Genomic DNA, 23,815 nt, shown 5'->3' with positions numbered 1-23,815 from the left:
TGAATCATTCATGGGAGAGCTGTGAACCACCGGCTGCTTTGGATAATATATTGGCTGCTATTGCCCACTTGAGCCCACTCAGTTCATGTCAATGAAAATGACTTTTCTTCTTCTGCTTTTATTTTTCCCATAAATATTTTCGGCTTATTTTTCCTTTTTAGCTTTTTTTTCCCCTGAGAAAAATGGCATTGATAAGTTAGCACCAATAAATTCCTCAGCCACAAGAAGGAATGTTCAGGGTTTGATTAATACCATCTATCAAGTTGTCTGCCATTGCACTTCCCATTGTCACCATCTTGGCGGAATTAAATTGCTATCTCCACCCCCCGCCCCCCCCTTTTTTTTTTTAACCAATGGAGCTAAGTGCTTAAGTTAATTTTCAGTTCTACAAGTTTCACCCAAAACCCACCACTTGTCTTAGAACATAATGAATGATTCAAGCACATTTTGTCTGGTATAATTGAGACATGCTTTGATGTATATTAGTTATATGTAATTAGAGCTGCCGGTTATTCTGTTTTTTTGGCCCAGAAAGAGAGAGAGAAAGGGAGATGTCTTTCCATCAGATAAAACCCAGCAAATCCCAAGGAAAAGCCAAAAGATGAACATGTGATTGGGAGGTCAATCACCAGGAAAGTTGGGTTTACATTGTTTTTTGCTTGGACGTACCTGTGCATATGCTTCCGTCCATTAAGCAAACTGCTGGGAGTTAAAGTTTCAGCCTTTACTTATCTGCTTTGGTTTATCTTGTGGGGTGGGGGGTCCAAGGCTGCTGTGGTACACGGTTGATCAGACGGTTGCAATTGGTCCATGGTTACCCTTGATCTACAAAAGCTTGATTAGAGAAATTTAATTGGACAAACACCTACCGATTAGTTGGAACTGAAACTTTCAATTAAATGCATTAGAGACAAGACAGTCTCTCCCCACATCTTATCTTAATTGCTAATAAAATATATACGTAGTCCTTAATCAAAAAGGGAAGATATTTTGGCACACTTGCTTTTTGTTCAAATTTACAGTTTCTGGTGTCTCTTTCAGCTTTAGGTTTGGCCTTGTTTGCACTGTACAACATCTTTCTCAGGAAAATGGTAAGGTTTTAGTCCTACCCATAAGTTAATTGTCAATCTTTTCGGAGCAAAACTGGCCACTGGTTATTGGTGGTTGCTGTAGTTCTTAGCATGACAGTTTTTTTGGATTGTACTCATCAAAGAAAATTGTGTATACTATAAAGATTTTCTTGAAAGGTCGAGAAATCTGATAACATGATAATGCTAGTGGAATAGGAACGTTTATATGTGGATATGGCTTTTATAGTTGAGCATATTTTCTACTTCTCTAACTTGTGTTCTGCTTGAAGTTGCACCAGGATTGCGTTTATACAAGCCTTGCAGGCGACCTCTTACATTCTCAGTTGCTGGTTTTGCACTTGAAGGGTCATAATGGTTTGAGTTATTAGTGATGGGGGATGAGGAGAAATGGACTGGGGGATGTCTTTGGATTTTTTCTTTTCTATAGATGAGTGGAGGAAGAGGATTTTCCTATCAACAATTCCTCCATGATAGTCAGGGTAGGATTCGTTGTTGCTGCTTCAATTGCAGCTTTTGCAGTTAAGCAGCTCAATGTCAAAAACTCAAAGTCATCAACTTCTTTGGCCAAATCTTCAGGTACTCGAGTTTGTAATTTCTCAGTAATTCAATATTTAGCGATTGTAATCGATAAAAGAAAGATTGCACTTTTCACTAATTGATGTTTTCCCATTATAAAACTCTACAATTCATGGTTTATGTAATTGCTAAACTTATATATATTGAAAACAAGGATGTCATTCTTTTACTCATATGGGCTTCATTGTGTTATGTTAACTTCTGCTCTGGTAACACTGAAACTCAGAAAATGGAGAAGCAAGCTTTGAGGAACATCCAAATGAGGGGGACAACAAAAAGCAGTTTGCATATTCTAATGATAGCCTCAAAAAGAAGGATGTAAGTGTATATCTAACTCCTTCAATCAAATTTTCAGATCCTATTGACAATATACTTCTTACCAGATATCACTTGCTCTTATTGACTTATTGTCTAAGAATATTAGCTAGTCTTTATTATTTCCTATCAATTATTGAGATGTGATCCATTATTACAGGGTGAGAAAGAAGAGGAGGAAGAAGACGTTAAATTGATTAGTAGCATATTTAATCGAGTTAATGGTAGCCAACCAGATATTGGTGATGAAGATATACTACCTGAATTTGAAGACCTTCTGTCAGGGGAGATTGAATATCCATTATCCGCTGACAAGTTTGCAAGGGCAGAGAGAGAAAAAATTTATGAAACTGAGATGGCAAACAATGCAAGTGAACTGGAACGGTTGCGCAATTTAGTCAAGGAACTGGAGGAGAGGGAAGTGAAGCTCGAGGGTGAATTGCTGGAGTACTATGGTTTAAAGGAGCAGGAATCAGATATTTTTGAATTAAAAAGGCAGCTCAAGATCAAGACAGTTGAAATTGACATGCTGAATATTACCATCAGCTCTTTGCAGTCTGAGAGGAAGAAGCTCCAAGAAGACATTGCACATGGAGCTTCTGTAAAGAAGGAGCTGGAAGTTGCAAGGAACAAAATCAAGGAGCTACAAAGGCAAATTCAGCTCGATGCTAACCAGACAAAAGCCCAGTTATTGTTTCTCAAGCAACAAGTTTCTGGTCTTCAAGCAAAAGAGCAAGAAGCCATCAAGAATGATGCTGAGGTTGAGAAGAAGCTGAAAGCTGTGAAGGAGTTAGAAATGGAAGTTATGGAGCTTAGAAGGAAGAACAAAGAGCTTCAACATGAAAAGAGGGAGTTAACTGTTAAATTGGATGCTGCTGAAGCAAAAATTGCTGCCCTTTCCAACATGACAGAGGTAATTGCCATCATACTCCCCCATTTATCATACTCTCAACTCAGGTAGATAGTTAAGGGCCCTTTAATCCTACCTATATAATAATATACTGAGCAAGAGAATTATTAGTCAAATACCTTAATGAACTTTCTCTGCAAAATTCAGAAGCATAAACCAACTTTCAAAGAGAGAGAATACCAACAAGCTAGGAGTATGGTAGGAAACGCTTAGATACAGATTTTTGGAAAATGATTTGACAAATTAAACAATCAGGCCTAGGCTGTGTGATTAGTAGTAGTGTATAAGTTCTACTTTATGCGTGTACATGATTTTCTTCTTCTCTTTGTCTCATGCTGTTGCAGACTGAAATTGATGTCAGGGCAAGAGAAGAGGTCAGTAATTTAAGACATGCAAATGAAGATCTGCTAAAGCAAGTGGAAGGGCTTCAGATGAACAGATTTAGTGAAGTTGAAGAGCTAGTGTACCTTCGTTGGGTCAATGCATGCTTGAGATATGAACTCCGGAACTACCAGACTCCTGAAGGAAAAATATCAGCTCGTGATCTCAACAAAAGTCTGAGCCCCAAGTCCCAAGAGACGGCTAAACAGTTGCTATTGGAATATGCAGGATCAGAGCGTGGGCAAGGGGACACAGATATTGAAAGCAACTTCTCTCATCCATCCTCCACTGGAAGTGAGGATTTGGATAATGCTTCTATTTATAGTTCCAACAGTAGATATAGCAGTCTCAGTAAGAAACCTAGCTTAATCCAAAAGCTGAAGAAATGGGGCAGGAGCAAAGATGATTCAAGTGCTGTTTCATCACCAGCCAGATCCCTCTCTGGAGGCTCTCCAAGCAGAATTAGCATGAGCCAACATTCTCGGGGTCCATTAGAAGCACTGATGCTGAGGAATGCTGGTGATGGTGTGGCAATCACTACTTTTGGTAAAAATGAGCAGGAATTTACTGACTCCCCTGAAACCCCAACTATTCCAAACATTAGAACACAAGTGTCTTCTGGTGACTCTCCGAATTCTGTTGCAACATCATTCCACTTAATGTCTAGATCGGTGGATGGAAGTCTAGAGGAAAAATATCCTGCTTATAAGGACCGTCATAAGTTGGCCTTGGAGAGGGAGAAACAAATTAAGCAAAAAGCACAGCAAGCAAGGGCAGAGAGGTTTGGAGACAAGTCAAATTTCAGTTCAAAAGCAGAAAGAGAGAAACCTGTAATTTTACCACCAAAACTTGCTCAAATAAAGGAGAGGACGGTTTTTCCTGGTGACTCAAGTGGGCAATCCAATGACGATAAGGCTGTAGATTCTCAAACAATAAGCAAGATGAAACTTGCCCACATTGAAAAGAGACCACCTAGGGTGCCCAGGCCACCACCTAAGCCAGCCGGTGGTACTTCTGCTGGTGTGAATACCACTACAACTGGACAACCTCCAGCTCCACCTCCACTACCTTGTGCCCTGCCGCCGCTGCCTCCACCACCTCCTCCTGGTGGACCACCACCGCCGCCCCCTCCTCCAGGAAGCCTACCTAGAGAGGCAGGGAGTGGTGATAAAGTTCACCGGGCTCCCGAACTTGTTGAATTTTATCAAACATTGATGAAACGAGAGGCAAAGAAGGACACGTCAAGTTTGATTTCTCCAACATCTAATCCATCAGATGCTAGGAGCAACATGATTGGAGAGATTGAGAACAGATCGTCATTCCTCTTAGCTGTGTGTTAAAATTTTCCTTTCCTTTCATTTATCTGCTTATCTTAAGATAAAGTATAGGTGTTCTTTAATCAAACTTAACAGCATGAAATTTTGTGGAATGGATCCAGGTAAAAGCTGATGTGGAAACTCAAGGTGACTTTGTCCAGTCCTTGGCAACCGAAATTCGAGCAGCTTCCTTCACCAGCATAGAAGACCTGGTGGCTTTTGTAAATTGGCTAGATGAGGAACTTTCCTTCTTGGTATGCAATAATAATTTCCACAAGCTAAAATATGCATTTCATCTGTCAGAGGCACTTATGGTTTAAATTTAAAGAGATCTTATTGCATAAAGGGTATATAGATATTTTGAGGTAATATGGCAGAAAGATGTATCTTGCAACTAAACCCTGGGTCTAGTCACATGCCATGTTTCTCTTCATAGTCAGCTCTCTTGTTCTACCAATCATAAAGAAAGACCTTATGGCATTGCTTTAACTCATATTGCGGCAAGATACATTGTTTATGAACCTCATAATTTTCAATACATATTTGCTTATCTGTTTGACAGATTCACTAGAAATTGTCTGTCTACTATCGACTTAATTATCTTCCTGCACCTGTCTAGGTTGATGAAAGAGCAGTTCTCAAGCACTTTGATTGGCCTGAAGGAAAAGCTGATGCATTAAGAGAGGCAGCTTTTGAATACCAGGACCTAGTGAAGTTGGAAAAGCAGATCTCATCCTTTGTTGATGATCCCAGCCTCCCTTGTGAAGCTGCTCTGAAGAAGATGTACAAGTTGCTTGAAAAGTATGTCAGTTTGGATTCATTTAGTTTACTGTCTGAACTCTTGGGCAATAATCTTTTTAAATCCCAAATAAAATGCTACTATTTTCCTTTAGGAGCATTTCAATATTAGTCTAGTAGAGGTGCAGTTTCTCTTGTCATAAACTGTCAGTGGGTCAGTTTTTTTACATCAATTCTGATTTGCTATTTCATTTTTTGTTTCTCAGGGTGGAACAAAGTGTATATGCACTTTTACGTACAAGAGACATGGCTATTTCACGATACAAGGAGTTTGGAATTCCAGTTAATTGGTTATTGGATTCTGGGGTTGTTGGAAAGGTATGAATTAAAACTATGAATTAAAAGGTTTGGTTTGGTCATTTTATGCAACGTGTTGTTTTATTTGTGAAACTCCCTTCTCTCTAGTGGCAAATAATATGATATATGGAGCATAGCTCACGGATTGGCACCCTGTTATAGTGATGAAATAGCTTTTTGATCAACACTAGTAGATTATGCTAATGGTTTCAATAATGTCAATGATAAGGATATGGAGTGTTAGAAGGGCCGCACTGAAAATTTCATATTCTGTGTCAGTTTGGAATACTTCTCTAGATTTTATATTGAAGTCTTCTTATGATTCAGAAGTTGCATAAATTTTCTATATGTAGATGAAACCACCACTACAAATGTAAACGTGTATGTAATTTGTCCTACTATATAATTGTCAATTTCTGCTTTCTTTCCCCTATTGCAGATCAAGCTTTCATCTGTACAATTGGCAAGGAAATACATGAAACGTGTAGCATCAGAACTTGATTTATTGACTGGACCTGAGAAAGAACCTAACAGAGAGTTTATACTTCTGCAAGGCATCCGTTTTGCTTTCCGTGTTCATCAGGTATTTTGCTTTGCACTTGGTTCTCTTGATCTTTAGCATCCATGCTAAAGGTTACAGAATTGATCCCTGGTCAATCAAAGGAATTCCTTGTACTGCTTAAGTAATGCGCTCTCGATTTCTACTTGAAAACTAAAACTATAACTGTGTTTTGAGGAAGAAACTTCTTTGAAATGTACAAATAAATGATGACTTGATTTCCTCCTTCCCCAGTTTGCGGGCGGTTTTGATGCAGAAAGCATGAAGGCTTTTGAAGAACTTAGGAGCCGTGTGCATTCACAAATGGGAGAAGACAATAAGCCGGAAGCATGATGCACTTTATTTGGCCTTATTCTTTTCCTTAGTCTTCCACTGCTCTACTGTATATTGCCTTTATACTTGACAATGTATTAGAAATTACTCCATATAGATTGAATATTGTACAATGACCTGTCCAGTTTAATTAGACATGAGACAGAAAAAGGAAAGAGCAATGCATCTAAAAATATTGTTTTATGTTGCAATGTGTTCAAATTTCTACCTTCCCAAAATCCTTGCTGCACTTTGAATTTGTTAAATATGCTTCCTGCTCTTTGTTTAACTCACGGGTCCTCTAAATCTTATACTATCTCGGACTTAGGTCTACACTGGCTTCTGTGAGCCACTTGCACCACCCAAATCCCAAGCAGAAAGCTTGCTTCCATTTGGGATGGTTGCCATCACTTATATTTTTGTTGTTCTCTGGGTTCCTAACAAGCCAAATTTGAAGTCCAGTGCTTTTCTGTTGATTTAAAGGACTCCTATCACATCTATACCATATCCAATTCCCACAGTAAAATCTGACCACTGTTGTTTCAAGAAAGATATCCAATACGGAAATGAAAATTATTAAAACAATGGTTCAGAACCGCATTATCGAATTGTGATTACAAGACTTCTGTCTGTGAACTTGGCGCCTCCGACCTTCCCTTGAATTTCAGGCGGCAGAAATATGACTCGTCTTTGGTCCCCTGCTTCCACCAACAACTCAGATCCTCCTCTATACTGCAGTTGTCACATATAAAAGAGTCACCAGCATTATCGACCATATGGAAGTCTTAATTTTTAGAAAATGTGAAGAGGTATAACAAGATGTGAGTAACCATGCAAGTTAAATACACCTAAAAAAGGTTTCCAAGAAAAAAGTTGAATTCTTAGTTGTTATCTGACAAACTAAGCTAATTCTACTTAAAACTTAATGTATCAATTCTTTACAAAGTGGTATCTCTATCGGCTATCCCTCTCCAGGGACAACTTTATTTTTGCTCATTAGGAAGATTAATTTAACCCAAAAAAAAAGGGGGGGGGGGGGGGGGAAGGGGGGGAACAGATTTCTATTAAGTAGCATTTTCAAGATAGGAAAGTAAAATTTCTGCCAGCATCTCAGAAAACCTTCAGAACTATCAGAGAACATAGAAGAATTGGAGAGTTCAGAACTGAAGATACTTGATATAGCTTGATCTCTGACTTGTCAAAACCTGGCATGAGAAGGGTTACTGATTTTCTTGCCACATCAAAATTTATTGATGACACTATGCTATACTTCTGGCCTGCTGGCAAAGAAAGGAGATCCCTTGCGCCTTCACTGGTATTGCTCAGCATGATGGCATTCCAATCTTGAGGGGAACCCATTGAGAGATTTGGAATAAAGGCTAAAGGCAAGGGAAAAAAACTCTTCTTGACATTTTCCATTGATTCTACATCCAAATCAGGGGAAGCAATGGCGAATGCACCAGAAACCTGCGTACCAGCTTGCATTGTACAACCCCAATAACGCAATGCAGAACTGATAGATGTTGGAATGTTTGGGTTCATCACAAGAAAGCAGCCAAATTGATGAGGTTCTGAAAAGGTAGAAGATCCTACCTGCATAGCTTACAGTCATTGGCAGTCCATTTGGATCAACTTAAAATTTAGTAATTGATAAAATGAAATTTATGATAACCTCAAGAATTCGTTCCAGACTGTCCCATATTTCTGCACTCATTGTCCCATTGAGTTGGGATGGCTTCCCACTTATGCCCATGGCTTCATCTACAAGTCTCAGGAGTGAAGGACCAGCCAATCTCCCAAGATCTGTCTTCTCAGCAAGACTTCGCAGGTATTTCAAGTACAGTCTGTGCATAGTCATATGGTTGTATATTGATCATTTTGAACAAGAAATAATTTCTTCTATTTTTTGTCCCACGGGGGCTAGGGGAAGAGAAAACATTATTTCCAAACCTTGCTTTACTGCTTGCACCTATCAATCGTAGGGTTTCCTCAGTGCTGATACCATCATATATTATCACATCAAATTTATCTTTTTGATGGTTCCTTTGAGCCCATCTCCCAAATAATCCCAGAAGCCTCACAAGTGCAAGTGCTGAAAACATAGAATCCATCCCAGGAAGCACCCCAAGCTCTTCTCCCACAACCTACTATGTGTCAAATAATGATACATAGTGAAGTACTGTGCAGACAAAACATCCAAGGCAAGGAAGTCAAAACTAAAAAAATTCAAGAGATATTACATACCCACCCCTTCGAGAACTCCTTGTGTCAAATTAAGACGAGCATCTGCTTGCTTCAACTGATTGAGGGGTTCAAGAAGCATCTGCAGTTTAACAAAAAATCCATTCTCAGCCAATAGCCATTTCAGCCAACATTTTCTCACTGGCATAGATACAATATGGAAAAGAAAGTAAAGAAACATACTTCAGTTGTTTCCAGCCTAACAACTGAAAGGTTGTCACGGTATACAATGGGAGAAGACTCAATCTTACAATTGAGAAGATACTCAGCGGTGCGATCCTGGCCGTGTAACACTAAGCACGTACTCAGTCCAGACATCGCATAATGCTAAGCAGCAGCAAAGAAAGTCAAAATGGAAAGAAGACAGGGGAACGGGAAGGAAAACGAACAGAACAGTTGAGCCTGAATGCTAAAACTTGAAAGGGGTTTCGGCACATTCACCAAATAGTACGCAGTAAATAAATGATGCTAAAGTTCTCGGCCAACAAATAAGAATTTAGTAAAGCTAATTTGTCCGGTTAACAAATTTAGTACTAGAAAACAACATTTGCTTGCAACGTGATGTAAATCTGTCATGAGTCCTGGAATTGCCCATTCCTGATTTATCCTGTCAGTTTAGGCTTCGGGCACCAAACTATCCGTGTAACGGAGACAAAGGGCATCTAAGAAGGCATTGATGTTTCAAGTAACAAAGAAAAATCAGATAAAATGCATAGAGATAAAAGAAGGAACCTGGGCAGCAAAAACGGCGGAGGTGGTCTTGCCGGAGCCACCCTTTCCTAAGAAAGTGATCAACCTTGTACTTGAGGAAGATGAATCAACGTTGTCATTTTTATCGTTAACAGAAGAAGCCGCCTTAACAAGAATTACTTGAGATATTCTTCTTCTTAAAGGACTCAAGAGACTGGAATTGGAATTGAAGCGAGGGAAGAGGGCAGGGGAAGACAGAAGAAAAGCGGACATCTTTTTTTTTTTTTTTTTCTGAAAATGGTTTTCAGACAGACTGGAGTAAGTAGCGGATAGATAGAGGTTGGAAGCTGTTCATGTGTAGGGGCCATCTCTGGCCCAATCGGACATATCTCGAAAAATTCAAGCCCAGCTCGGCCCGTTATCTACAATATTTTCATAACTAAAAGCATGAAGAAGATTAATGTTAGAAAGGATATACAATAAGGTACTCTGCAGGAGATCTTACTGTGTGGATATCCAGACTAACGCCTTTGTCGACTCTCTTGCTAAATTTGGTGTGATAGTAGCACGAAACCGATACAAGTGTCATCATACACGGTTTCTACTTTTGAAAAATGTCGATTTCTTATATCTATTAGATGTTTGAGTGTTGGCATGTTATTAATCTTTCTCGTGAAGATCATAAGCATGCATGCATGCATCATGTCATCCTATTTAATACATCTCTTTTGATTGAGAAGAAATATCAAGAAAAAAAAAAGGGTAGCTCGAAATGCTTAATTAGCTCCAGGAAGAGAAAAACTCAGCAAGGGACTTGCCCCTGCTGCAGGTGACCTTGGTGGTGGCTTGGAAAAGCTGATTTCCATAAGTAACTATCATAGAATATTACACCTGCAAAATTCTGGTGGCCTGCATGCATTTCTGGCCCACCAAAATCGCCTACTGCCACAAATTTAACCATCTCCTGCTCTTCAGCTCCATTTTCAGTCGTCTGCTGATCAATATCGTGACTGCCTCTTTTCTTGTAGATGAACCAAATTGCTTTGTCACCGATGTTTGTGACAAGTTGCTTAGGCTTCAGTAAGGGTGACTTTCGGTGCAAATTTTGTATCAATTGCTTCGTCCCTAAACTTGGGATGAGCACGGCCATAGTGTGTGTGCTTAGCACTTAAGGCTACCAGGCTGATACTGAGAGAAACAAGGCGAGAGGAATGGATCCCAGTACTGATGGTTTTCATCGATTACACGGACCATCTGGGGGCCCTGATGCTTGTGAATGAATATTTCAATTTTGGTTAGAATCAATTGTAAATGCAAAAAGGTAGTCAATTTGTTTGAAATATTATAAGGAGCAGTTGAGTCGAGGCAAAGGGTGTCTGATCAAGTGGAAATTCTTGGCCTTTGGAGGTCTCTATTCTGCTCAATTTTAATCTTTTTCTTCTTAATGGGGGTTGAACGTCGACTGATTCCAGATTTGCAGGTTATGATACTCTACTTTCCTAGCTGTACTCCAGCTGCTAATTAAATCTAGTCCACTTAATCCTCCAACCACTTCCTAGAACTAATCCAAGACGTGTTTGTCACAGCTAATTTGGCAGATTTTAGTCCAATAATAAATTAATTTGATTGAAAATCATGCTCAATCCTTTCCCTTAATAAATCTTCCTTTGACTATCTTCAGCTTAATCTTTTCGGCTTCATGCATTATTCCATGATTCATTTATCATGCATTGCCAAATTCCAAGCTCCCCTTGTTTTAATTTTCTGCCAAATTTATTACAAAACACACAAGTTGTTGTCAGTATACATCGGTCACAATCCAACAATAAAAAACTTTGTTAGATTAGATCAGATTAACACAAACTGTTGGGATATATATATTGTCATGGAATAATTTCTTTTATTTACAACGCTCAACATCCAAGTGAATTGTGTTCAATCTTTCCACTGAATTAAGGTACGAAACATCTTTTTCATTAGGTGGCCTATCACTCCATTGATCTCTGATGAACTGTGTAATGAGACAGGGATGAGATCTCTCTCATTCGCAAATTGTTTAAACCCATGAAAGATAGGCAACAATATCAAACTCTCACGCATACCAACTTGGCCTCTATGTTCTCCAAATGTTGCTGTCAGATACAAGTTGTAAAAGCAATCACCAATTAGAGTGATGTTGTAATCAAACTTAAAGATGATTAGACGTACCACGTCCAATCTGGGGAATTAAGTCGGCCAATCCTTCCTTTGGTTAGGCTCTAATTCTCATCTAGCTAGCTAGCTAGCTAGGTTCTAGCTTTGACAGAAGAGGTTTTTACCATCAAGAAATTAATTTTTGTTGTAAAAATTTATAATATTTGTTGATGAATGATGCCCGCCCTAACCTCCATCTCCTCAAATTTTGCTTTTAGTAAAATAACTTATCTTAAATACAATACTTTCAATCCATAATCATGATGATGGCTATCATTAGAACATTGATCTTTAAGGATATATATATATATATATATATATAGATATTCTCCTCTACCTCTGACCGAATATCTTTTCCTCTCTTTTATGCCCATCGAGAAGAGATAATCATGTCATGATCTAATTCCACCGCAACCATATATAGCCACATGGATACTTTATTCATAGGAGTAAATTGCATCACACATATACATGTTCATATATAATAGTGACAATTCATATCACATATAACCTCATTATTCCTACATGGAACTAAAAAGTTTATTGCTTTAATTAGCATGTAGTGGTTGATTTTCCAATAAATATTATTATATATTATATACTATTTTAGATACATGTTGTATCTTATAAATATAAGATGATATTTTCGACCTATTAACATAGATTAAATATTCATCATATATATATAAACATGGTCAACGCTTAAAACTACATTATAATAACAGATAAAACTTTGTCTAACTCAAATTATGTGAAACTCAAAAACCCTCTTAATCATAAAAGAAAACAAAAATCAAATCCTTAAGATTGTCAAAAGAGACTAAATCACGGTAAATTAATTACTTTGTATCGTCTGCTTCTCTCACTTTCTCATCCTCTTTGATTTTATTCTGTTTAAGTTTAAAGTTGCATTTTTTTAATATATAAATGTGCTGTTCATCTCCTTTTAACATTTTGGCCTAAATTTACAACATCCAAACACATTCCATGAACGAAAAGAAAAGAAAAGAAAAACTTTGGAGATGTTAGTAGTTTCTTGAAATCAAGTGGAGTGACCCATAGGGCATAGCCATAAAATAAAAAGGACTAGTAATGATAGAAACAGCACATGCATACCAAAATTAAATGAGTGCCCATCACTAAAATCCTCACCAATTGGACCAATTTTCCACACCGAAGCTTGGCTACAAAAATTGGGGTAATTAAATTTTAATTCTGCATGATCTATGGGCATCACCAATGGGAGATGAATGCAACCATAACCATCATTTACAAATCCGCCACGTGGCACCAAACCATCACGTGAAGTCAGAACAAAACACACATATATACCTTGATCTTCAACACAAAGCAATTAATCCTTATTACACTAATCATATATTCTTTTTACTTTCTTAGCCAAAGAAAAAATGATTATTAATTATGGTGTGTGTTAGCTTGGTTTTGTTCTATCGTGCCGTCACAGCTACTCATGTTTCCTTTGAAATCCCACCAAAAAAAAAAAAGGAAATTAAAATCAAGTAGTATGTAAAATAATCATTGTTAATAATCATGAAAACCTATCTCTAGAACCCTAAAATTAATGTATAGAATGTATGTATCATTTCTGTGATCTTGGGATTGTAATATTTGTCCTCTAGTACATATACAAGCTCAAGCTCAAACTCACAAGAATATATTATACAGATATAATCATCAATGTGATCTAAAAGCAATTAAGGTTTCATATATAGAGAACTAAAGTAAAGGATCGATGACCAAGAAAAAAAAATCAGAAAGTAAGAAACAAAATCACCATCATAGAATAGACCAGCTGTGTTTTTTCTTTTTGTTTCGGGTTTTTTTTTTCCTGTAATTCCTTCACCTGAGAAATAATCATCATCATCATCATCTTCAATGGTGCAATGGGTTCGGACCAGTAGGTACAAGTCGCTTTTCGACACCATAACGCGGATCAATCTCGGTATCGGCTGCCTGGGATTGTCTTTTCATGTCTGGAGAGTGTTTATCCTGCTGCTCCTGTTGATGATGCTTTTGAAACGGGGTGAAATCAAATTTGCCAGCAACAACTTTCCTACTGATCAAAGGGTTACGAGAAAGCGATGAGAAGGTTATGGAGCTGGCTTGTCTGCCATTGATCTTGAACTTGAAACTGTGGAATTCATGAAGCAATAAGAAGAGGAGAGAGAGCCAAAGGACGGTGAAGAAGACCAAGTGGGAAACTTTCCAGGCCATGGAGGATGAGTAGTAGCAGAAGGGTTACAAAGGGAAGCATGGAGCAGAAAGTAAAGGGGAACCACAAGGCAGAGATTTTTGAAGTTTGACAAAATATAGGGAATGTGAAGGAAGGGTTGAAATGTGTGTGGATTTGGCCTTTCATGTGAGACCTGAGGGCACCTTTTAATGCTAACAAGAGAAAAGAGAGAAAGGGGGAGCGGTAGACCCTTTCCCAATGAAAGTTCCTTAGAAATCAAGGGAAAAAAGGGCAATGATTAAAAGATTGTCAAAGCTTGAATAATATTAAGTTTGATAATGGTTATTATTAGTAATCTTTTGAATATCTTTGACGCATAGGAATAATGAATAAATGACAATTTATTCTCTCTCTCTCTCTCTCTCTCTTTTTCTTTTAGAAATATATATATATCTATCCAAGAGTGCATGATCATATGATGGGGTGCAAGGGAAGAAGATCCATGCTGGTTTTGAGTGAATTGCAACTAATGGAAAAATGGGTGGGGAATGTGCAATCCACATTTTCTATGGACAAAGCAATCTATGAATAGTTTCACAAGGAAAACAAAAATAAAAATAAAGTTGGTGACAGAGATATATATATAGTGAAGATGATTGCCATATATAGTGTTTTAGGCTTACCTCAAATAATATCACCTTTCTTTCTTCTTCCTAATAATACCAAAAATTGTGACTTGATCTGAATTGATCACTAATTCCTTACATGATTCCCTTTAAACCTAAAGACGTCCAACCATGCTTATAATATAAATATTTAATATTTATAGGGTTATTGGATCTATATAATAGGGTACCTCTTTTTCCTATTAAGACAATATTTTAGCTTCATCCTGTTGGTGTACTATGATCACTTTAATATATATATATATATATGTGTGTGTGTGTGTTTAAATTATTAACTAGTTATCTTGACCTTGGTACATGGACCAATTAAAAAAAAAACATTGACATTGGTATAAGAGGAGAGATAATTGTGACACTAAATTTAAAGTAATTATTTTAGTCTCATTCTATCTTTATCATAAGTTCACATCTTGATTAGTTTGAAGACTCAATATTCCTTTTTTATTCCCTTTTATAGTTCAATATTATTGGTTCATTATTTAAAAAAATATAAACATTAAAAATAATTAATCAATTTCAACAATATTGCGGAATGCTATAGTCTAAAATCATATGTACCGCGCATAAAATTAAAAGAAACAAACCAACATCACCGCTATCAAAAACGAATATGTATATTTCCCATATGCTCCAATTAATTCTACGAATTGCTTGTCATCTTTTAATATTAGCTGTGAAGGATTGATCACTCATTAAATTTACTTGTTAAACAACTCGTCTCTCTTTATGAATTTAATAAAGACCCATCAACTGTATTATTTGGGGGGAATGATTTATTATTATTTTTTGTTATTATTCCTTTTGTATTAATTTTTGTTTTTAAAGAAAGCAATAAACAAAACATTGCATTCGACAAAACAAATTATTTAAGACCATTTATTTATTTTTAGATGTAGTAAAACAAAAGCAAAGGGAAGTCCTCCTTCTTTTCATAAATTATCATTTTTAATAAAAATATTCTGTTTGCATTAAGTGTCTCATTTAATATCTTTTTCATCATTTTATGTTGTGCGTCTAATAAAATTTTATATTAATATTACAGTTATGTTATTATTTTCCGTTAAAATTTAACCACAGAGAATTTTTTATTCAAGCTTTTCTTAATATTACTAACTAAAATTTGTTTTTTTTTTGGTATATATTACCAAAAAAGGAATGCAAGGAAATGTTGAAGCCCAAAATAAAAATGGGCCTCAACTTCATTACGGTCCATAGCCCAAAATCGGCCCACAATGGAAACACTATATATAGTGCAAAAAATTGGTAAAAGGCCAGAAAAAAGGCAAAGGAAATTCCCAATCTCCAGAAACCTAATCAGAAGAAAGGGAAGAAGAAAGACAAGAATCGAGAACGAGAAGAAAAGATGGTATGCAAATTATTAAACCTAGTTTTTTGGTTTTGCCTTTCGTTTTTTTCCCTACAATTAGAGTTTCGTGTTATTCCAATGGTTGGATATAGATGTTAGAATCCCTAGATAGTGATTTTGGTAAAATAATGTCGGTTTCACTTATATTTACTATTCGTAATCGTGCGTAAGATCGTGCCCCATGAAATGCAAGTTTTATGCCAATTTAGGAGTTTGAATTGCAGAATTTTGATGCAGTTATGTCGATTTCATTGATTTCAAGCTTTAGTTTCTTATGGCTGGATTGATTTCATGAAATTCCTAAAAGATGTTTTAGAGCAATGTTCTAAGGGAAATATGTTTTAGCCTGATTGCTAATATAAGTTTTATTATGTTGTTTTTCATAAGAGTTGAAGGGTTGCGACGTGAATTAATGCTTTTTTAAGTTTTTCTGCTGTTCAACTTTTGTCTGAAGCTAGGGTTTTTTTTTCTCCCTTCATTGCAATTAATTTAACAATGCTTAACCTGCTTTCTTTGTGCTTCTGCAGTCTTCACTTGCAGCTGCTAGAGCGGATAACTTTTACTATCCGCCGGAATGGGACCCAAGTCAGGTATGTAGGGTTTACAATTATTTTCTTTCTGTTTTTTTTTTTTTGTTGCAAGGAAATCTTTTGCTAAATGTAACTTATGACATATCACGTTTTAAAACTGTGGGGTTGTGTTCATTTTCAGGGCTCTTTGAACAAGTTTCATGGTCAACATGCTTTAAGAGAGAGGGCAAGGAAAATAGATCAAGGCATTTTGATCATAAGGTAATGAATCACACTCCTTTCGGAGTTTTGATGCTATTTTTTTTGTCTCAAAAATATTGTTTCAGTATCTTCAAGATATATATATATATATATATATATATATATATATATGTATATATATTGAGGGTGGTTAATGTTGAAAATAATCATCTGAAAATAGAACATGACTAACCTTTTTTGGGGTTGTTTCACTGTGTTCTGATAAGAGTGGTTGCAACTAGGCTCTGACTTGCTATTTTTCTTGACTTAAGAAAGCAATACTTCCCTATCCTTTTTCTTTTGTTTTTCCACAAAAAGGAAGCACAAAGCTTTATACTTCTCTTTCATTTTATAGCCGTTACTATCTATGTTAAGATGTAGGTGCATAGAGATGTCCTAAGGTTTAATATTCCAGCATGAAATTGTGAAGCTATACATGATATCTGGGTGATTGTTTAAGAGCTTTCTAATCTTCTAAGTGACATAGGTCTCCAGCCAACTTGTTAAGACCAAGTCTTTCAACTATAAATTACTTAAATTTGTTAATTGCTTTTGTTTTAAATGATCCTTGCACATTTTGTTGTTTTGGGAAGTTTCTTTGTAAATGGTAATTATAGTGTCTGGTTCTCATTATTGTTAATCTTTTCAGGTTTGAAATGCCTTTCAATGTTTGGTGTGGTGGATGCAATTCCATGATTGCAAAAGGTGTACGGTTCAACGCTGAAAAGAAGCAAGTGGGAAATTATTATTCTACAAAGGTATCTTTTCTTACTGGTGGCATTAGCTATTATGTATAATTTATTTTAATCTGAGCTAGTGGAAGAGTGTTTCTCTGTGCTTTGGATCTGGTTAATGGAAACTTAATCTTTGAATTAACATTAGCTCAGGGATGATCAGGTTTTCCTTACAATTTCCTGTTTCTTTTAGATATGGAGCTTTACCATGAAGTCTGCATGCTGCAAACATGAGATCGTCATTCAGACAGACCCAAAAAATTGCGAGTATGTGATCGTTAGTGGAGCTCAGAGGAAAACTGAAGTGTTTGATGTTGAGGATGCAGAGACATTAGAACTCCCTGCTGATGAAGGTATATAATGAGTTGCATGTATTTATACTTTGCTTTGCATTGAAATATTGTATTGTGGCACAATTTGCACCAATAGTTTGGGAAGTGTGAATCTCTCTTGCACTTGCAATCAAAGGCACGGGTTGACTCACAATGAGGTTAACCCATAGTGCCATGTATGACACTTAATGATGTTTTGTAAACATCTTTTTTTTTTCTGTGTCCGTTGGGATTATACTTACATTAATGTGCTTCAAAGAGGCCCTTCATCGTGAATTTTAAGACTAGCAATTTGGTCATAACATCTGATTACCTTTTCAAAGTTCTGTTGGGTTTTGACTGTTTAAGTTTGTTGCCGTGCAGAAAGAGGCAAGCTTGCAGATCCATTTTACCGTCTTGAACATCAGGAAGAGGATTTGCAGAAGAAGAAAGAAGCTGAGCCAGTATTAGTGCGCCTTCAGCGAGTGTCTGATGCCAGGCATTCAGATGACTATGCCCTCAACAAAGCTCTCCGTGCCAAACTTAGAGTACGTTGCTAATTTCAGATGGTTACATATTCTTCTAGACTTGCTTCTAAGTTATACTCACTCAGTTTATGTTCTCAGAGTCAAAAGAAGAGGGTTGTTGAAGAGGAATCTGCTTCGAGGAAAATGGGCCTAAGCATTCGACTCCTTCCAGCAACCAAAGAAGATGCTGCTACTGCTTCAGGGGTCAAGTTTTCTTCCAAGTTTGACAGAAATAGGAAAGATAAGCGAGCATTGATTAAAGCTGCTTCAATCTTCCCTGGATCATCTGGGTCCTTCATGTCCTCCAATAAGAAAAGGTTGGAGCTAGAGTCCAAGAGAAGAAAAATCTCTGCAGCTGCAGCTTCTAACTTGCTGACAGGGGGATTCAAGCCATCGTCATGGTCACAAAATGCTGTGAAGAAGAGTGCTTCAATGACTGCACGAAAGTTTTAGCTTGAAAATTGAGGCTGCTTGTATATAAAATATCTCTACTGTTTGTCAACGACCAGAGATCTGTCTGTGGTCTTAACATATCAATCTAGATGTGTAATAGGTGTTCTATGTGATACAATTATTATATTTTGAAAATAGAATGAGTAGATAGTTTTGCTTCCCACTTCAACATGTAATGTTTACAATTCCTTTGGGCAAGACTTCAACATTGGAAGGACGGAGCGCCTGTTGTCTGATTAAGAAATTTGTGAATGTCTACAGCAACAGCATTGTGAAACCTTTGTGAATGCCGTTTCTTCATAAGTTGTTCGGGTTACTCAAAATCTAAAGCCTGTTGATATTGGGCCAGGGAACCATAGATCAAGCTGGGGCTTGGGTCTTGAATGTGGCCCTGGCAGAAATGGGTTTGGCCTAGCACAAGCCCATTAAGGTCGTCTTGTTACCAGGGTAGCTTTAAGTTGATCAAATTTCCATTTATCAATAGTTACATGAAGGGCAAGACTTAGGTATAATTGATGAGGTTCTTGATTAATTATTACGTTTTGTCACGAAGCAAAATGCTTTTATATCGAAAGAGTTTGTGAAAAATTTGATGAATCGGCTTGATCTGCATCCTGTTTCTTCTTTAAAAGAAATTTCATGGTATGAGAGTTGCAATCATGCAACGGAATTAAACCAATGGGCGTAAGATGAGAAAGAATTGGAGTGAGTTTCAAATACCTGCTAGCTGTTGAAACCATCTCGGCATTAACAGGCAGTAAAAGAAGGAAAAATGAAGATGTTTGAAATGGTTCAAAGGGGAATCTTGAGCCACATGCAACGAGGGAACCAACTGAATCTGATCACTGATCTCTCTCTCTCTCTCTCTCTCTCTGTGTGCAGATCGCAATAATTTGGTTCGCTATAATTCTTCCCAACAGCGCGTGGCTCCATAAGTATAGTATTATATTATATACATGGAAATGGATGCACAGCTTCCGTATACATTATCCTTGTAGTGAAAGTGAATGAATTATAAGAAAACCCCAAAGAGGAAAAGATGTTGCAGCTAGCAGTTGAGACGTCCTGATGAGTAGTAGTACGTACACTTTGCAGCTAAGGGACTGATCGAGAGGCTTAAATTCCGGCTCATGATACAGGGTAATTATCATCGCACTGTCGCTGTCCATACACTATAAGATGTAAAGATCTTCGTGTCCTTGTTGTTTTATAGCCTTCCCAAATTCACTTTTTCTTTTTTGGGTCTGCAGGGTGGCGTTAATTAGATGATGAGCAAGTGTGTAAATATATACTTTTGTTTTAGCAGCAAAGGAGAAGCCCCCCGTACTGAGCCTTGTAGGCCATATCGTTCATCTTTCTCAGTCTGTAACACCTAACACTGCCATAAGATCACGCAACTGACTCAAAACAAGCAAATCCAACTAACTAACCCTTATAAAATACATTAAAGATGAGAGGCAGAGATGTTTCAGCTCTTTGTCAGTGTTTACTACTATTTTTCTGTCAATAAATAAATAAAAGAAAAAACAAAAAAACTTTCAGTCTCAGTACAAAACCCATCATTCGTATCCATATATCTTATATAACAGTATCTGGGGGTTTCCTTCTTTTGCTTTCCCTCTCCAAATCCATCCATTCCTCTATACTATACCATACTCTCTCTCTCTCTCTCTCTCTCTCTCTCAAAAAAAAAAAGAAAACTTGTGTTTCTGATTGCAGATAGAGACTGATCTCTTTTCCGGGTTTGTCGCTAAAAATAGCTCTGCTCTTCATTATTATTTGCTCCCTCTGAGCGGTCTCTTTCTTTGGCTTTTCTTTTCTCTACTCTCATCTTTATTTATGTTTGGCGTTTTAATGCAGTTATCCTTGGCTGCTTTCGAGTGTCTGCTAGTGCGCTCAGGCCTTAGCTAGACTAAGAGATATTGGTCTTAAAAACTGAAAAATGTTTTGGCAATCTGTTGTTGGTATTCCAGGGCTATTGCCCATGATTTTGCACTTGCTTGCTGCTTCCGTACTTTGATAGTATCATTCTTGCTCGAGCAATCAAAGAAACCATGCCGGGTCTAGAAATATATCACTGCAAGCCCTTTCAGGTTAGTTAGTTAGTTAGTTGGCTAGCTATAACTCCTTTTCTTTTGTTCTTTGTTTGCTCTCTTACTCTCTTAACACTGAGAGAAAATGGTGTGAGAAAGTGGGGTGTTGCCTCACAGTAAACATCCGTCTCTGCTTCCATTCTTTCGAATCTTCTTTGTTTCACGCACAATTGCATGAAAAAATGTTGGCTTCAAGATTAGGACACTCGGTTTTGTTTATGGGGTTTGCATGCTAAGCATTGACCTGGATGATGGACCCACATCACTCCTCCTTCGTGGTCCCACTTTGATGAGTTAATGATCTCCTTTCGATCTACAGGACCCACATCCCAAAACAAATGGATGTAATGATGCAATCATGAAATGATGGGGTTGAAGATCAAAAGGGCAAAACCCCATCATCTTTCACTTGCTTGTCGATCATTCTTTCTCTGGGTTATCGCTAAACACTCACCACTAGTTGTTTAAAGAGAGAGTGAAAGCTTAAAAAGTCAAAAGAAAAGGAATAATAATGGTCTGCTTTTTACTCTCAAATACTATACTCTCAGTCCATTACACAAGCAAAAGCCTAAAGTTGTTAGCTTTAGTATAAATACAAGCATCGTACCATTCCTACTTTTAACGTTTTGACTGAGGAACTACAGTTTGCTGCCATTACTCCCTGCCGCCCGCTGCCCAACTTAGCATAAACCATCTTTCCTTTCTTTATTTTCCTTAAATACGTTTAGTACGTCAAGATCGAGTTAGTCCCCCTGCTGTCTATCTGCTTTGTTTCTCTTCCTTCTTCTTTACCTTCTCCTCTTTCATTGCATGTGTTGAATCATTATCCTACCTCTGCATGTAAACTAAGACTAAGAATTATAAAATGTTTAATTTTAGAATTGCAAAATAATCATCAGGCCTTGGACAGAAGATTGAGTCATTTCTTTGGCTGCTACTGAATGCTAATCCCATAAGTTGAGTTGATGGTAGTAATTAACAATGACAGACAAAGTGGAAGGCGCCCATTGTCCTTCAAAAGTGATAAATCCAAAAGGGGCCCCCAAATATATATATATATAAATACAAATACAAACACAAGCTGTGCCCACTTCGATCACTGCTACTTTTTCTCGATTAAAATTAAATTTTTTTATCAATGTCATAAATCTGATATAATTAAAATAGTCTAATATAATTTAGATAAAAAGACAATTAAAGACAATAAATATCATAGTATAATAGTATCTGATTTTAGCCACTAGCTAGCATAGGAGAAGGCTATGTTTCTTTGTCTGCGTTCAAACACCTTGGGTAATGTAGATGTTAGTAGCTATGCAGCTTAGGGGGTGTCTTGAATTATATGATATTTGTGTCAGTTTGGGCCATTTCATTTTGAACCTAATTTGTTTAGGTCTACTTTTTTGACTATAGGGTTGGAATCACAGTTAAACCGTATCTTTACCAAACAAAGAAGCAAATATATATAAAATCTATGCATCCATATCCATTAATGTTTGTTCATCAACCATTTCTTTTTCCTGCAAGATAATAAGAAATTGATATGTCTATGCTTGCAACATGGCAGGGCATGGCAGATCATGTGGCAATTAATGTGTGAGCTTATGGTTTCTATAACATATATACTTGCCATTAGTTCATCATAAATCCTCAACATGTTGTAGGAAACTCAGGTTTGCTGGTTATAATTACAAGGAAAACTCAAGAATTAACATATGGTGTTTAGACTTATGGAGCGCGACTTATGAAAGCTTTCAATTTCTTTTTCTTTCAAGGTTTTGGTTTCTTCATCACTTTCCTAAGGCCAAGGGCTAAGGGCATTGAAGTTTTGGCGTTATGTAGTTATCAGCATTAGTTAACAGATAAAAGCACTACCACGGGGCAGCTCGCATGTGTTCCCCTCTCCCCCAACAAAACTGGAATCTGATGAAAGATAGTTTTCTTTGGGCAAGGTGCGGTATGTTTTAATTTTCTCTTGACCCAACTTTTCCGCCATTCCCGTCTTTTGCATGACCAATTTGGACCACCATTAATTTCAACTTGCTTCAAGCTGATGCGGACAAGCATCCAACGATCTTGAGTCTAAATGAGCTAGATATATATATATACATATATATATATATATATGTATATATATATATATATATAGCTGCATGTGGTTGGTATTGTGTACCAATTACTGCATGCTTATGTGGTAGTCTGATTTTGGTACGATTAGTTTCTGATTAAATTTTGTATTGTTTTTAATATATTGAGTACGAATACAACACATTTTTGCATACCGTTTTTATTCCTTTGCTTGAAGCTGTTTATAATTTCGAATAAACCCATGATCAGCACAGTCATAACATCTGTTTATGGTACTCTAGGAGCTGAACATGCTGTTGCAGTTCCATGCAGGGAAGTAATTAACAGATCAGTTACACGCTGCATGTTGTTTGTTTAATCATCTTAACAGCTAATTGTTGCTTGTACCTCTAGGCCTTAGGGCCAATTCTCACTGTAGTGTTTCACTGATTGGCTGAGAAAAAAAAAAAAAAAACAGAAATCTGTATGCAGATGATCTGTATAATCAGCTCATTACAGAATCCTATTTTTGTGAATTAGAACTTAAAAATGGTGGTTTTCTCTGGACTGTACCGTTCGGCTCTTGATTCCTGTTTTCTTATAAATAGTCTTTAGCTTGAAATTAAAGATCAGAACATCAAGGTATAGCTAACATGATGCTTGGTGAGCTGAATGCATTAGAGATCTGATAAAAAAAGTTGTGTCATCTGTTACTGAGCTGACTAATAACACAACAAGTTTAGATGCTTCTCCATGAGTAGTTCCTTTTAACATGATCCATGAGGTGAGGATCATAAAATGCGATCTGCCCAGAGCTTTAATTTCCAAGAATCCGTGTTATGCTTGCTTCTGATTCTTGTGCAAATAATGGAAGACAGAAATTGTACTATAGTATACCATATATACATATACATATATATGAATTCAGGTTTCAA

The 23,815-nt window shown here is 37.0% G+C and overlaps 4 protein-coding genes across 6 annotated transcripts; 2 read left to right on the top strand and 2 right to left on the bottom strand.

Moving 5' to 3' along the window:
- Nucleotides 1-1,254: 1,254 nt before the first annotated feature.
- CHUP1 (Hydroxyproline-rich glycoprotein family protein) lies at nt 1,255-6,759 on the top strand. The gene is made up of 9 exons (XM_007046272.3): nt 1,255-1,667; nt 1,894-1,985; nt 2,143-2,895; nt 3,237-4,604; nt 4,712-4,843; nt 5,209-5,390; nt 5,594-5,705; nt 6,124-6,267; nt 6,478-6,759. Exons 1-9 carry the CDS (start codon nt 1,559-1,561, stop codon nt 6,574-6,576), a joined length of 2,991 nt encoding a protein of 996 aa, XP_007046334.3. The 5' UTR covers nt 1,255-1,558; the 3' UTR covers nt 6,577-6,759.
- Nucleotides 6,760-7,090: 331 nt separating this feature from the next.
- Nucleotides 7,091-10,921, bottom strand: LOC18610552 (P-loop containing nucleoside triphosphate hydrolases superfamily protein). Of its 3 annotated transcripts, none has more exons than XM_018115247.2 (7): nt 9,529-10,920; nt 8,980-9,123; nt 8,804-8,878; nt 8,506-8,699; nt 8,228-8,399; nt 7,675-8,148; nt 7,091-7,287 (listed from the first exon to the last, which is right to left on the bottom strand). In XM_018115247.2, the coding sequence occupies exons 1-7, from the start codon at nt 9,757-9,759 to the stop codon at nt 7,156-7,158; spliced, it is 1,422 nt and encodes a 473-aa protein (XP_017970736.2). In that variant the 5' UTR covers nt 9,760-10,920; the 3' UTR covers nt 7,091-7,155. The 3 variants fall into 3 exon arrangements, with proteins under 3 accessions (XP_017970736.2, XP_007046323.3, XP_017970737.2); XM_007046261.3 differs by having other exon boundaries at nt 7,729-8,148; nt 9,529-10,916; XM_018115248.2 differs by lacking the exon at nt 8,980-9,123 and having other exon boundaries at nt 9,529-10,921.
- Nucleotides 10,922-13,262: 2,341 nt separating this feature from the next.
- On the bottom strand, nt 13,263-14,167 carry CLE12 (CLAVATA3/ESR-RELATED 12). The gene has a single exon (XM_007046259.3). The coding sequence runs from the start codon at nt 13,912-13,914 to the stop codon at nt 13,573-13,575; it is 342 nt and encodes a 113-aa protein (XP_007046321.3). The 5' UTR covers nt 13,915-14,167; the 3' UTR covers nt 13,263-13,572.
- A 1,670-nt stretch (nt 14,168-15,837) lies between these two features.
- LOC18610550 (coiled-coil protein (DUF572)) lies at nt 15,838-18,883 on the top strand. Its single transcript, XM_018114512.2, has 7 exons — nt 15,838-15,925; nt 16,453-16,515; nt 16,637-16,716; nt 17,345-17,453; nt 17,623-17,782; nt 18,125-18,288; nt 18,367-18,883. Exons 1-7 carry the CDS (start codon nt 15,923-15,925, stop codon nt 18,718-18,720), a joined length of 933 nt encoding a protein of 310 aa, XP_017970001.1. The 5' UTR covers nt 15,838-15,922; the 3' UTR covers nt 18,721-18,883.
- Nucleotides 18,884-23,815: the final 4,932 nt, after the last annotated feature.

The sequence above is a fragment of the Theobroma cacao genome, chromosome 2 (genome assembly GCF_053813885.1).
Source record: "Theobroma cacao isolate CCN51 chromosome 2, ASM5381388v1, whole genome shotgun sequence".
Lineage (NCBI taxonomy): Eukaryota > Viridiplantae > Streptophyta > Magnoliopsida > Malvales > Malvaceae > Theobroma > Theobroma cacao.
The sequence above is the reverse complement of the archived record's forward strand: the minus strand, read 5'-3'. Positions and strand labels throughout refer to the sequence as shown.